The sequence below is a fragment of the Eubalaena glacialis genome, chromosome 11, assembly GCF_028564815.1.
Source record: "Eubalaena glacialis isolate mEubGla1 chromosome 11, mEubGla1.1.hap2.+ XY, whole genome shotgun sequence".
Classification (NCBI taxonomy): Eukaryota; Metazoa; Chordata; class Mammalia; order Artiodactyla; family Balaenidae; genus Eubalaena; species Eubalaena glacialis.
The window spans coordinates 69,136,658-69,152,712 of NC_083726.1; the positions used below are offsets into that span (position 1 = coordinate 69,136,658).

At 36.4% G+C, this 16,055-nt stretch overlaps 1 protein-coding gene across 3 annotated transcripts in view; it reads right to left on the reverse strand.

Moving 5' to 3' along the window:
• ANO6 (anoctamin 6) overlaps positions 1 to 16,055 on the reverse strand; it is a 224,993-nt gene that overhangs the window by 61,232 nt on the left and 147,706 nt on the right. For all 3 annotated transcript variants that reach the window (XM_061206584.1, XM_061206583.1, XM_061206585.1), the window contains one exon: positions 1,203 to 1,308. In XM_061206584.1, coding sequence (XP_061062567.1) covers positions 1,203 to 1,308 — 106 coding nt within the window. The remainder of the gene's footprint in view (positions 1 to 1,202; positions 1,309 to 16,055) is intronic.

Genomic DNA, 16,055 nt, shown 5'->3' on the forward strand with positions numbered 1-16,055 from the left:
TCATAAATTAAGTGTAGAAATCCATGTGTTGACAATACCCTGCAATCACCTTAATTAAGGGGTGGAATAATTTTCCAAGCATAGAGTTCAGTTTGAGAGTGAAGTACCTGGTACTACAGTCAGCCACTGAAGAACACGGTAATAGCAAGGAAGGCAGATTTGCTATCATTTTCTGGCTTTGTCAGTTAGTAGGCGGGTGATCTTGAGCAAATCATTTAATCTCTCAGATCCTCAGTGTTTAAATCTGTAAAATGGAGGTAACACCTGTTCTGCCTGTCTCAGAGTGCTGTTTTGTGTGTCAAGTAATGATATAGTTACAAGAACTTTGCAAAGTATAAACTATAAAGTGGCATCACTATCTTAGCAGTATATTCAGTTAAAATAAGACTTACACGGAGTAGATCAGAATATTCTGAGGTCATATAAAGATTCCTAAACTTTCATGGCAGAACTAGGGGACAGAGGAAAGATCAAGACAACGGAGACTACTACAAACATCAAAGTTGTCAGGAAAACTCTCTGAAGCAAGCCGACCATCTTTCTTCCTGTCTGGCGTTTCTGGCATGCCTTTCAGTAAGCGCTCTCCAGTCTCAGCGCTTTTCCTAAACCTCCTGGATTTTAAGAAGTCATATAGCTCAAGATCACCTGCATGTATAAGGGGAACCAGATGTGTTTTGTGGGAATGTTTTGAGACGAAGTGAATAGCTGTTACCATTTGCAGACAAAACCTTTCTTATGCATTTTTATAAATACAGTCTAAATCTGACCAGCAAGTTCTTTAAAATTCCAAGCAGAGTTTCAGCACACTTCCGAAGTGGGAAAACACAAGTACAGATTTCAGGTTTCCATTCACTTGAATTAAGGAAAATACTTATAATAGTAAACCTATTAAATAGTATTTATGAGATAAGCCAGGTTTGAGATTTCTGCTTTGATTACCTCAAATACTTAAATTAGTTTCAATTCCACAGTTCCTCACTGACCCTTCAGGAGATTTTAGATAAGGCTTTTAATTTCAATTTATTATTTGTAAACAAGGAATAAATACATGCATTTTATATCTATCTTTCAAAATGAAGATTTAGTTGACAATTACCTTTCTAAATTCCTCAGAGGAAAAAATTATAATCGCTATGTTGTACTAAAATTTTTAGAAGAAAAAAAATCTTTCATTACTTGTAAATGTTTGGGGAAAAAAATACCTTTGAGGACTCGCAAGTAATATTGAGTTTCCAGAATGGACAAAGCTTATCACATTGAGGACACATTATGATCTTGCCGCCAATATCAGGATCACAAACTTCTTTGCTAAAGAAAAGAGAAAAATAAAATTTAATTTAAAAAAAAATTAATGAACAAGACTTTCTTTCTACCAGCATGATAAAATCCAACATCCATTCATGATAAGAAAACTAAACTAAATTCTTATAAAACTAGGAATGGAAATGAACTTCATTAACCTGATAAAATCTTGCTACATAAAACCTATAAAAAACATTCTACTTAATAGTAAAATGGTGAAAGTATTTCCTTTACATCAGAAACAAGATGATGGGTCCCGCTATCATCTCTTCTTTTCAGTGGAGGTCCTTGCCAGCACAGTAAGTAAAAAAAAACAAAAACAAAGATAGGAGGAATGGCAAGGAAAGAAAACTCCTATCACTAACAGATTACATAATTGTTTACATAGACAACTCAATAAGACTTGCAGATAAATTGTGAGAATAAATGAATTTAGTAAGTTTGCTGGACACAAAATCAGTATACATAATATATATAGGGTCACAAAAAGAAATTGTGTCTCTAAAGACCTGCAACAGTTTTTAAAACACCATTTTTCAATAGCTTAAAAAATATGAAGAGCCTAGATATAAAAATCTAATTCAAAATGTATGAAATTTATATGGAGAAAATGATAAAACTGTTCTGGAAGAGTAAAGAACCTATATAAATTGGGTACATTATCATGTTCATAATTTGGAAGAATCAATACTTGAAGATGTTATTTCTCCCTTATATGAGCTGTAAATTCAATAGAAGAGCAAAGCCTTAGAACACTCAAAACATCTCCTAAAGAACAAGGTGCTACTGGGATAGGTTAAGAAAAACTGAGCAAGAGAACAAAATAAAGAGTTCAGAAAGAGACCGCTGAATACACCAAAACTGATGTATAACACGCAGGGTAGGCCCAGCAAATTAGTAAGGTAAGAACTGATGTTTGAATAAATAGGGCTGCTGCAATGGAATATCACAGAAAAAGGTGAAATTGAACCACAAATCCTATCATATACAAATCAATTCCAGGTGGAAAATAAAAATGTAATAGTACCAACTTATTAAAAAAAATGAAAATTAAATTAAAAAGACTACCTAGATAACCTTGGGGTAAGGAAAAATTCTACTAATGAAAAACAAAAAAGCATAAATCATAAAGGAAAATATTAATACATTCAAAATCTTTTAAAAGTAAGAACTTCATTAAAACACCATAAAGAGAGGAAAAAAAAATAGTCACAGACTGGTAGAAGTTCTGCAACACATAAAAATGACAAAGGACTACTCACAAGAGTATTTTTAAAACTACTACAAATTAATAAGAAAAAACCAACAAACTAACAACAGGTTACACACTGCTCGCTATAGGAGAAGCCATGCAGACGGACTCTTACATGAATGGGACTGGAGTTGCAGAATTAGTTGGCCCTGCAAATAACTCAGTAAAAAATAACTGGGCATGAGAAACACTTCTAGAATATCTGAGTAAAGATCTTGGAAAACTTGCTCCTCTATAAAGCAAAGACATTGGCAAAATCTGTCAAAATTAACCTCTGCAGAATTGTGGAAATTAAACAAAGGCTTCCAGCAGTCTGAGGGGTGCTTATTTGAGGAAAAATAGCTGAATCTTTTCCACAAAATTTGGGGCATTTTAAGTTGACTTATTGCCATCCCCATAACCTCAGCTTCATGGTGGCCTTTAAAACCAACAGTCTCACAACCAAGGTAGCCTAGCAGCCACTGAAGGGGCAGAAGTGGTTTGAAGTTACCAAAAAACCCATCCCCAGAGAGTTGTTACTATTTGATCTATCTCAAGCTCATGCTGTGTGAATAGTCCTACCCCCAGAGTGTCTGTTGAAAGTAATTAGCAGGAATTATTTAACATTACAATTGCCTGAGGCAGTGACACCAATAGAGACTAACAAGATGCTGATTAGAAAACTTAGAAGGAAAAATTGGGTAATGAGATGTTCTGGGGGTGGGGGTAGGGTTAAAAAGTTCCAACAAATTCCTAGAATTGTGGACAGGGCATATGACCAGCAAAGACCTGAGAAAACGTTAATCTCTCAACTCTGGCTGACCTTGAGGTTCTGCATAAGCAAGAAGTAAAGGCTAAGGAAGAGCTGCAAACTGCCTGCTGGCGTGCTGAAGGCATTCCCCAACACACTAACACAGAGCCACTCGGCAAAGGCTCAAAAAAATGATTGGTTCCAAGTATTTAAAGAAATCACTGTCCAATCATTAGCTGACAACTAAGCTTTTGTACACAGATCTCATGGCCATGCATGATAAAGAATACAGACTTTACAGAATTTGCTCAGGAAAATAACTAAATAAATAGCAGCGCAGCAATGACAACAGAAGCAACAACAAACCCTGAGGAGGGGAAAAATCTGGTTTCCAGATCTGCCACAATATTTTAAATGCCCAGTTTTCAACAGAAAATTACAAGATACACAAAGAAACAGAAAAGTCTGGCCATAACACAGGGTAAAAAAGAAGTCAATAGAAACTCCCTGAGGATGTCCAGACATTGGAATTACCAGACAAAGACATAAATAAGCAATTATACATATGTTAAAGAACTAATAGAACCCATGTTTAAAGAATTAAAGTATGTGAACATCTCGTTGTACAGAGAATATCAATAGATAAAAATTATTGGGCTTCCCTGGTGGCGCAGTGGTTGAGAGTCTGCCTGCTAGTGCAGGGGACACGGGTTCGAGCCCTAGTCTGGGAGGATCCGGCGTGCCGCGGAGCAGCTGGGCCCTTGAGCCACAGCTGCTGAGCCTGCGCGTCTGGAGCCTGTGCTCCGCAACAGGAGAGGTCACGATAGTGAGAGGCCCGCGCACCGCGATGAAGAGTGGCCCCCGCTTGCCACAGCTGGAGGGGGCCCTCGTACAGAAACGAAGACCCAACACAGCCAAAAATAAATAAATAAATAAATAAAATTTTAAAAAAAAGTAAATAAGAAAATAAAATGCAATAAATAATCCCTATAAAAAAAATTATTTAAAAGACCAACTCGAAATTTTAGAGATACAAACATAATGACTAAAATGAAAAATTCACTAGAGAGGTTCCTCTGCAGATATGAACTGGCTGAAGAGAAAGTCAGCTAACTTAAAACTAGGTCTATTGAGATGATCCAGTCTGAGAAACACAAAGAAAAAGGAATGACAAAAAATGAACACAGCCTCAAGAGATGGGTGGGACACCACCAACAATACACATAATAGGAGTGCCAGAAGGAAGGAGGGAAAGAAAGGGGCGGAAAGAATATGTTAAGAAATAATGGCTGAAAAACTTCCCAAATTTGATGAAAACATTAATTTGTACATCCAAGAAGCTCAACAACCTCCAAGTAGTATAAACTTAGAGATATCCAAACATAGGCACATCAGACTCAGTGTGTCAAAAGACAAGAAGAGAGAATTTTGACAGCAGAAAGAGAAAAGTGACTCAACATATACTAAGACTCCTCAGTAAGATAAGCAGTTGATTTCTAATCAGAAACCATGAAAGCCAGAAGGGAGTGGGATGATATCACCAAAGTGCTAAAGGAAAAGACTGTCAATCAAGAATTCTATATCCAGCAGAACTATTCTTCAAAAAATGAAGTTAGTTTAATTAGGTCCCATTTGTTTATTTTTGTTTTTATTTCCATTATTCTGGGAGACAGATCAAAAAAGATATTGCTGCGATTTATGTCAGAGAGTGTTCTGCCTATATTTTCCTCTAGAAGTTTTATAGTGTCTTGTCTCACATTTAGGTCTTTAATCCATTTTATTTTTGTGTATGGTGTTAAAGAATGATCTAATTTCATTTTTTTTTTAAACATGTAGCTGTCCAGTTTTCCCAGCACCATTTGTTGAAGAGACTGTCTTTCCACCATTATGTAGTCTTGCCTCTTTTGTCATAGATTAATTGACCACAGGTATGTGGGTTTATTTCTGGGCTTTCCATCCTGTTCCATTGATCTATATTTCTATGTTTGTGCCAGTACCATACTGGTTTGATGACTATAGCTTTGTAGTACAGTGTGAAGCCAGGGAGCCTGATTCCTCCAGCTCCGTTTTTCTTTCTCAAGATTGCCTTGGCTATTTGGGGTCTTTTGGGCATATATCCAGAGAAAAACATGGTCTAAAAGGATACATGCACCCCAGTGTTCATTGCAGCACTGTTTACGATAGCCAAGACATGGAAGCAACCTAAATGTCCATTAACAGAGGAATGGATGAAGAAGATGTGGGTATATATACACAATGGAATATTACTCAGCCATTAAAAAGAATGAAATAATGCCATTTGCAGCAACATGGATGGACCTAGAGATTGTCATACTGAGTAAAGTAAGTCAGAGAAAGAGAAATGTCATATGATACCCCTTATATATGGAATCTAAAAAGAACGGATACAAATGAACTTATTTACAAAACAGAAACAGACTCATGGACCTAGAGAAGGAACTTATGGTTACCGGGGGGAAGGGTGAGGGGAAGGGATAGTTAGGGAGTTTGGGATCTATATATACACACTTCTATATTTAAAATGGATAACCAACAAGGACCTACTGTATAGCACAGGGAACTCTGCTCAACGTTATGTGGCAGCCTGGACGGGAGGGGAGGTTGGGGGAGAATGGATACGTGTATATGTATATGTATATGTATGTCTGAGTCGCTTTGCCGTGCACCTGAAACTATCACAACATTGTTAATTGGCTATACTCCAATATAAAATAAAAAGTTTAAAGAAAAATGAAGGAGAAATTATTTGAAAGATTTATATTTATATAATAGATTTTTATAATGAAGGAGAATTATCTGAAAGATTCCACTGCTAGCAGACCTGCTCTACAAGAAATACTAAGGAGAGTCCTTCAGGCTTAAATGAAAGGACACTAGGCAGTAAGTCAAACTCAGCTGAAAAACTAAAGAGCAATGGTAGAGGTAACTACATAGGTTAAAAAAAAAAGAAGAAGAAAATATAAATATATTTTTGCATGTAATTATTTTCTTCTATCTGATGTAAAAGATAACTGCATAAAACAATACTTATGAAACTGTGTTGATGGGCTTATAACTGCATAACAATGTAATTTGTTTGACAATAATAGCACAAAGGGGGGGGGGGAACAGACCGATACTAAAGCAGAGTTTTTATATACTACTGAAATTAAGCTGGGATTAATATGAACTAGATTGCTTTAAAACAAGATGTTAATTATAATCTCCAGGGCAACCACTTAAGAAAATACCAAAAAAAGAAAAACAAAAGAAAAGAAACAACAAATTAAAATAGAATTAAAATGGTATACTAGAAAATATTTTATACAAAAAAGGTAGTAATGGAGGAATGGAAAAAAAGACATAAGACATATAGAAAACAAATAGAGAAAAGGCAGATGTAATTCCAACCTTGTCAGAAATTACATTAATGTAAATGAATTAAATATTCCAATCAAAAGACAAAAGGCAGAAATAAATGGAATAGAGAATAGATAAGCAACAGAGAAAAATCAACAGTTGGTTCTTTGAAAAGATAAATAGAATTGCCAAGTTTTTAGGTAGACTAGTCAAGAAAAGAAAGAGAGAAGATGCAAATTACTAAACTTAGAAATGAAAGGAGGAACATTACTGTTGACCTTACGGAAATAAAAAAGGAATATATGGGAATACTGTCAATAATTATATGCCAACAAATGGAATAATCTAGATGAAATAGATAAATTCCTAGAAAAACATAAATGACTGAAGTTGACTCAAGAAGAAATAGAAAACCTGAATAGACCTACAGTGAGTTAAGAGACTGAATTAGTAATCAAAGAAATGCCTAAGCCCATGTGGCTTCACTGGTGAATTCTATCAGCCATTGAATGAAAAACTGATGCCAATGCTTCACGAACTCTTCTAAAAATAAAGAGGTAGAAACATTTCCCAATTCATTCTATGAAACCAGTATTACACCAATACTGAAACCAGACAAAGGCATCACAAGAAAACTACAGACTAAAATCTTCCAACAAAATATTAGCAAATTAAATCCAGTAAATCAAATCAAATCAAGTGGGATGTATCCAGGAATGCAAGGACCATTCAACCGTACAAAAATCAATTCATGTAATATGCCATATTAATAGAATAATGGATTAAAAACTAGGAATAGAAGAGAATGTCCTCAACTTGATAAAGAACATCTACGAGAAAACCACAGCAAAGATCATAGTTAATGGTGAAAGACTGAATACTTTCCTCCCAAGATCAACACTGTACTAGAGGTTCTAGTCAGGGCAACTAGACAAGGAAAATAAATTAAAAACCTCTAGATTAGAAAGAAATAAGAAAAACCATTTCTATTCCAGATGATATGATATAGTATATTAAAATCCTAAGGAACCCACCAAAAACTATTAGAATTAAGAAGCCAGTCCATCAAGGTTATAATACACAAATCAGTATATAAAAAGTAATTATATTTCTATACAACATGAATGAATAATCTAAAAATAAAATGAAGGAAACAATTTCATTTACAATAGCATCAAAAATAATAAAATACTTAGAATAAATTTGAGAAAAGAAGTGTGAAACGTGTATACTGAAAACTACAAAATATTGATAGAAATTAAAGATGACCTAAATAAATGGAAAGCTATTCTGTGTTTATGGATCAGAAGCCTTAATATTGTTAAGACGGCAGTAGTCCTTAAAGTGACCTACAGATTCAAGGCAATTCTGGCTTTTTTGTAGAAATGAACGAGCTGATCCTAAAATTAATATGGAAATGTAAGGTACCCAGAATAATCAAAACAATCTTGAAAAACAAAGTTTCCAATTTCAAAACTTACTAAAAAACTATAGCAATCAATATAGTGTGGTACTTGCATAAAGGACAGACATATAGATTGATAGAAATGAACTGACAGTCCATAACAAACTCTTAAATTTATGGCCAAATATTTTTTGACAAGGGTGCCAAGATAGTCCAATGGGGAGAAAATAATCTTTACAAAATGGTGCTGGGACACCTGAATATATACCTGGCAAGAAAGAAAGTTGAACCTTTACCTTATACCATTTACAAAAATGAACTCATAGACCTAAAACTATAAAACTTTTAGAAGATAAACACTGAGAAAGTCTTCATGACTTTGGATTACAAATGCTTTCTAAGATATGACACCAAAAGCACAAACAACAAAAGTAAAAAATCAGGTAAACTGCACTTCATTAAAATTAAAAACTTTTGTGCTTCAAAGGACACCATCAAGAAAGTGAAAAGACAATTCACAGAAGGGGAGAAAATATTTGCAATATAAATATTTGATAAGGGGCTTTTATCCAAAATACATGAAGAACACTTAAAACTAGACAATACAAATGACACAATTAAAATGGGCAAAGAATTTGAACAGATGTTTCTCCAAAGAAGATATACAAATGACAAAATAAGCACATGAAAAGACGCTCAACATCAGTGGGCATTAGGGAAATACAAATCAAAGCCATAATGATATACCACTTCCTACCAACTAGGATGGCTAATATTTGTTTATTCGTTTGTTTATTTATTTATAACTCAGCAATAACAAGTGTTGATGAGCATGTGGAGAAATCGGAATCCTCATACATAGCTACTGGGAATGTAAAATGGTACAGTCACTTTTAAAAAAATACTTGGCAGTTCCTCAAAATGTTTAATCTACAGTTACCATACATCCCAGCAATTCCATTTTTTGATATGGTCTCAAGAGAATTGAAAACATATGTCCACACAAAAACTTGTACATGAATGATCACAGCAGAATTATTCACCATAGCTAAAAAGTGGAAACAACCCAAATGTCAACTGATGGATGGATAAACAATGTTGTGTATCCATATAATGGCATATTATTTGACCACAAAACGGAATGGGGTACTGGTCCATGCTATACCATGGATGCACCGTGAAAACATTATGCTAAGTGAAAGATGACAATCACAAAACACCACATGCTGCACATACTATATGGCTCCCTTTAGGAAATGTCCAGAATAGGCAAATACGTAGAGACAGAAAGTAGATTAGTAGCTGCCAGGGGCTAAGGGAAAGGGAGGTTAGGGAGTGACTACTAAAGGTACTAAAGGTTCCTTGTGGGGTGATGAAAATGTTCTAAAATTAGATAGTGGTGAGGGTTGTAAAACTCTGTGAATGTACTTAAAACCACTAATTGTACTCTTTCAAAGGGAGCATTTTATGGTATTATGAATTATATCTCAATAAAGCTGTTATTTTAAAGTGTGCATAAGCTTTAAACAGGCCTTTTATAGAAGAGGAAATACCTACAGTATCCGCTGCCTATCCATAGATATTTTCAAAAGCACACAAAATAAATTATATTTTGAAGGGGTACAAGTACATGTGAAAAAGAATATACAGTGTATGTTAAGGAATGAAAAAAATAAAATTTAGTATAGTTGTCATTTCCAAAGTAAGGGGATGCAATTGAGCGAAGCACTTCATGGGTAACAGTTATGTTCTTTTTCTTAAACTGGGTAATGAATCATTATTCCTTACATCTTGAATACATTTTCTATTCTTGTGACTCTACTCAGTATGTAATAAAATTAACTGCAAATACATATATTTTAAATATTTTAAAACTATATAAAAATTAAGTAAATAAAGTCGTAATAGTTTTGAGCACAGCGAGTATATCCTCAAGACTCTATCCCCCCCCCTCCACACCCTTTTCTGTAAATTAATTTGTGTGAAAGAGTAGGAAATATGTGGTGTGCCTGTTATGGTGATTTTATAAAATAAATTACAATGAGAACCACCACCATGCAAGAACCGTATAAAGATGCTACTTTTTCACTTTGAAAGTGTATTTTTGAGATACCTTTTTTTGGCTGGAACAATCTGCGAAACAATGGAGAAGCCAAGGACAAATTTAGGCAAAAGATATCAACATTCAGCCTTTGGCCCTAAACTCTTTTCCAGTGAAGAGAGGAGAGTACTTCAAAGACCATCTGCAGCTTTCTAGCTAAGAACCATAACGGGCACAAACACTCAGAATCCTCTGTTAAACAGAATGGATAATTATGTCTATACATCAGAGCTGCCATGTAAGCTTCCTGCCTCCAGAGCCAGGCTCATATGCCCTGGGCTAGAAAAATTTGGTCATCGGTTTGTCACTGTTGCCCAGAAATTTTGATCTGGCTGTCACACCAGGATAGAGGCCAGATGAACAAGAGAAAATGCCTGGTTCCGTGTTGCATCCCTTCTGGAGGTTGAGATCACCAAAAGCAAAGGATTAATAATACATTTCAGAACAGTGATGGTGAAATTCAGTGTTCTGGCACCCATGTATTTCCCTCTAGACAGTGCAGCTGGTATTTTAATTTCAACATCAAGCACAAACTCATTCTTTACTACTTCCCCCCCACCCCCAACACTGTTAGGGCTTTTTTTTTTTTTTTTAAAGTAAAACAAACAAAAGAAAGTATCATTTACTTGAGTTTTTAAACATGTATTCCTTAATATATGTTAAGAAGTCATTTCTACTTCCTTGCCCTGAAAATTGGACTGCCCTCAGCTGGACTGTAAAACAACAAAAATTCTTTTGGAGGGCAATTTGGCAATATGCTTCAAAAGCTCTAAAACTGTGGAAGCGTTAAAATATCCCATGCTGACAAAGTCAGGGCTTCCCTAAGTATGTTCCTGAGGATATTGGTCCACTTGAAAAAGATATTGCTAAAGAAGACAGGAGGATTAACCAAGATGGCAGAGTAGAAGGACGTGCTCTCACTCCCTCTTGCGAGAGCACCAGAATCACAACTGGCTGCTGGACAATCATCGACAGGAAGACACTGGACTTCACCAAGGAGGATACCCCACGTCCAAGGACAGAGGAGAAGCCACAGTGAGACGGTAGGAGGGGCGCAATCAGAGTAAAATCAAATCCCATAACTGCTGGGTGGGTGACTCACAGACTGGCGAGCACTTATACCACAGAAGTCCACCCACTGGAGTGAAAGTTCTGAGGCCCACGTCAGGCTTCCCAACCTGGGGGTCCGGCAACGGGAGGAGGAATTCATAGAGAATCAGACTTTGAAGCCTAGTGGGAATTGATTGCAGGACTTCGACAGGACTGGGGGAAACAGAGACGCCACTCTTGGAGGGCGTACACAAAATAGTGTGTGCATCGGGACCCAGGGGAAGGAGCAGTGACCCTGGGGGAGACTGAACCAGACATAACTGCTGGTGTTGGGGGGTCTCCTGCAGAGGCGGGGGCTGGCTCTGTTTCACCGTGGGGACAAGGACACTGGCAGCGGAGGTTCTGGGAAGTACTCCTTGGCGTGAGCCCTCCCAGAGTCTGCCATTAGCCCCACCAAAGAGCCCGGGTAGGCTCCAGTGTTGGGTTGCCTCAGGCAAAACAACCAACAGGGAGGGAACCCAGCCCCACCCATCAACAGTCAAGTGGATTAAAGTTTTACAGAGCTCTGACCGCCACAGCAACAGTCAGCTCTACCCACCTCCAGAGCCTCCCATCAAGCCTCTTGGATAGCCTCAACCACCAGAGGGCAGACAGCAGAAGCAAGAAAAACTACAGTCCTGCAGCCTGTGGAACAGAAACCACATTTACAGAAAGATAGACAAGATGAAAAGGCAGAGGGCTATATACCAGATGAAGGAACAAGAAAAAACCCCAGAAAAACAACTAAATGAAGTGGAGATAGGCAACCTTCCAGAAAAAGAATTCAGAATAATGATAGTGAAGATGATCCAGGACCTTGGAATAAGAATGGAGGCAAAGATTGAGAAGATGCAAGAAATGATTAACAAAGACCTAGAAGAATTAAAGAACAAACAAACAGAGATGACCAATACAATAACTGAAATGAAAACTACACTAGAAGGAATCAATAGCAGAATAACTGAGGCAGAAGAACGGATAAGTGACCTGGAAGACAGAATGGTGGAATTCACTGCTGCAGAACAGACTAAAGAAAAAAGAATGAAAAGAAATGAAGACAGCCTAAGAGACCTCTGGGACAACATTAAACGCAACAACATTCGCATTATAGGGGTCCTAGAAGGAGAAGAGAGAGAGAAAGGACCAGAGAAAATACTTGAAGAGATTACAGTCGAAAACTTCCCTAACATGGGAAAGGAAATAGCCACCCAAGTCCAGGAAGTGCAGAGAGTCCCATACAGGATAAACCCAAGGAGAAGCACGCCGAGACACATAGTAATCAAAGTGGCAAAAATTAAAGACAAAGAAAAATTATTGAAAGCAGCAAGGGAAAAACGACAAATAACATACAAGGGAACTCCCATAAGGTTAACAGCTGATTTGTCAGCAGAAACTCTACAAGCCAGAAGGGAGTGGCATGATATACTTCAAGTGATGAAAGGGAAGAACCTACAACCAAGATTACTCTACCCGGCAAGGATCTCATTTAGATTTGATGGAGAAATCAAAAGCTTTACAGACAAGCAAAAGCTAAGAGAATTCAGCACCACCAAACCAGCTCTACAACAAATGTTAAAGGAACTTCTCTAAGTGGGAAACACAAGAGAAGAAAAGGACCTACAAAAACAAACCCAAAACAATTAAGAAAATGGTCATAGGAACATACATATCGATAATTACCTTAAACGTGAATGGATTAAATGCTCCAGCCAAAAGACACAGGCTTGCTGAATGGATACAAAAACAAGACCCATATATATGCTGTCTACAAGAGACCCACTTTAGACCTAGGGACACATACAGACTGAAAGTGAGGGGATGGAGAAAGATATTCCATGCAAATGGAAATCAAAAGAAAGCTGGAGTAGCTATACTCATATCAGATAAAATAGACTTTAAAATAAAGAATGTTACAAGAGACAAGGAAGGACACTACATAATGATCAAGGGATCAATCCAAGAAGAAGATATAACAATTATAAATATATATGCACCCAACATAGGAGCACCTCATTACATAAGGCAATTGCTAACAGCTATAAAAGAGGAAATTGATAGTAACACAATAATAGTGGGGGACTTTAACACCTCACTTACACCAATGGACAGATCATCCAAAATGAAAATAAATAAGGAAACAGAAGCTTTAAATGACACAATAGACCAGATAGATTTAATTGATATTTATAGGACATTCCATCCAAAAACAGCAGATTACACGTTCTTCTCAAGTGCGCACGGAACATTCTCCAGGATAGATCACATCTTGGGTCACAAATCAAGCCTCAGTAAATTTAAGAAAATTGAAATCATATCAAGCATCTTTTCTGACCACAACGCTATGAGATTAGAAATGAATTACAGGGGAAAAAGCATAAAAAACACAAACACATGGAGGCTAAACAATACGTTACTAAATAACCAAGAGGTCACTGAAGAAATCAAAGAGGAAATCAAAAAATACCTAGAGACAAATGACAATGAAAACACGACAACCCAAAACCTATGGGATGCTGCAAAAGCAGTTCTAAGAGGGAAGTTTATAGCTATACAAGCCTACCTCAAGAAACAAGAAAAATCTCAAGTAAACAATCTAACCTTACACCTAAAGAAACTAGAGAAAGAAGAACAAACAAAACCCAAAGTTAGCAGAAGGAAAGAAATCATAAAGATCAGAGCAGAAATAAATGAAATAGAAACAAAGAAAACAATAGCAAAGATCAATAAAACTAAAAGCTGGTTCTTTGAGAAGATAAACAAAATTGATAAGCCATTAGCCAGACTCATCAAGAAAAAGAGGGAGAGGACTCAAATCAATAAAATCAGAAATGAAAAAGGAGAAGTTACAACAGACACCGCAGAAATACAAAGCATCCTAAGAGACTACTATAAGCAACTTTATGCCAATAAAATGGACAACCTGGAAGAAATGGACAAATTCTTAGAAAGGTATAACCTTCCAAGACTGAACCAGGAAGAAGCAGAAAATATGAACAGACCAATCACAAGTAATGAAATTGAAACTGTGATTAAAAATCTTCCAACAAACAAAAGTCCAGGACCAGATGGCTTCACAGGTGAATTCTATCAAACATTTAGAGAAGAGCTAACACCTATCCTTCTCAAACTCTTCCAAAAAATTGCAGAGGAAGGAACACTCCCAAACTCATTCTATGAGGCCACCATCACCCTGATACCAAAACCAGACAAAGACACTACAAAAAAAGAAAATTACAGACCAATATCACTGATGAATATAGATGCAAAAATCCTCAACAAAATACTAGCAAACAGAATCCAACAACACATTAAAAGGATCATACACCACGATCAAGTGGGATTTATCCCAGGGATGCAAGGATTCTTCAATATACGCAAATCAATCAATGTGATACACCATATTAACAAATTGAAGAATAAAAACCATATGATCATCTCAATAGATGCAGAAAAAGCTTTTGACAAAATTCAACACCCATTTATGATAAAAACTCTCCAGAAAGTAGGCATAGAGGGAACCTACCTCAACATAATAAAGGCCATATATGACAAACCCACAGCAAACATCATTCTCAACGGTGAAAAACTGAAAGCATTTCCTCTAAGATCAGGAACGAGACAAGGATGTCCACTCTCACCACTATTATTCAACATAGTTCTGGAAGTCCTAGCCATGGCAATCAGAGAAGAAAAAGAAATAAAAGGAATACAAATTGGAAAAGAAGAAGTAAAACTGTCACTGTTTGCAGATGACATGATACTATACATAGAGAATCCTAAAACTGCCACCAGAAAACTGCTAGAGCTAATTAATGAATATGGTAAAGTTGCAGGATACAACATTAATGCACAGAAATCTCTTGCATTCCTATACACTAATGATGAAAAATCTGAAAGAGAAATTATGGAAACACTCCCATTTACCATTGCAACAAAAAGAATAAAATACCTAGGAATAAACCTACCTAGGGAGACAAAAGACCTGTATGCAGAAAACTATAAGACACTGATGAAAGAAATTAAAGATGATACCAACAGATGGAGAGATATACCATGTTCTTGGATTGGAAGAATCAACATTGTGAAAATGACTATACTACCCAAAGCAATCTACAGATTCAATGCAATCCCTATCAAATTACCAATGGCATTTTTTACGGAGCTAGAAAAAATCATCTTAAAATTTGTATGGAGACACAAAAGACCCCGAATAGCCAAAGCAGTCTTGAGGGAAAAAAACGGAGATGGAGGAATCAGACTCCCTGACTTCAGACTATACTACAAAGCTACAGTAATCAAGACAATATGGTACTGGCACAAAAACAGAAACATAGATCAATGGAACAAGATAGAAAGCCCAGAGATAAACCCACGCACCTATGGTCAACTAATCTATGACAAAGGAGGCAAAGATATACGATGGAGAAAAGACAGTCTCTTCAATAAGTGGTGCTGGGAAAACTGGACAGCTACATGTAAAAGAATGAAATTAGAACACTCCCTAACACCATACACAAAAATAAACTCAAAATGGATTACAGACCTAAATGTAAGACTGGACACTATAAAACTCTTAGAGGAAAACATAGGAAGAACACTCTCTGACATAAATCACAGCAAGATCTTTTTTGATCCACCTCCTAGAGTAATGGAAATAAAAACAAAAATAAACAAATGGGACCTAATGAAACTTCAAAGCTTTTGCACAGCAAAGGAAACCATAAACAAGACGAAAAGACAACCCTCAGAATGGGAGAAAATATTTGCAAACGAATCAACGGACAAAGGATTAATCTCCAAAATATATAAACAGCTC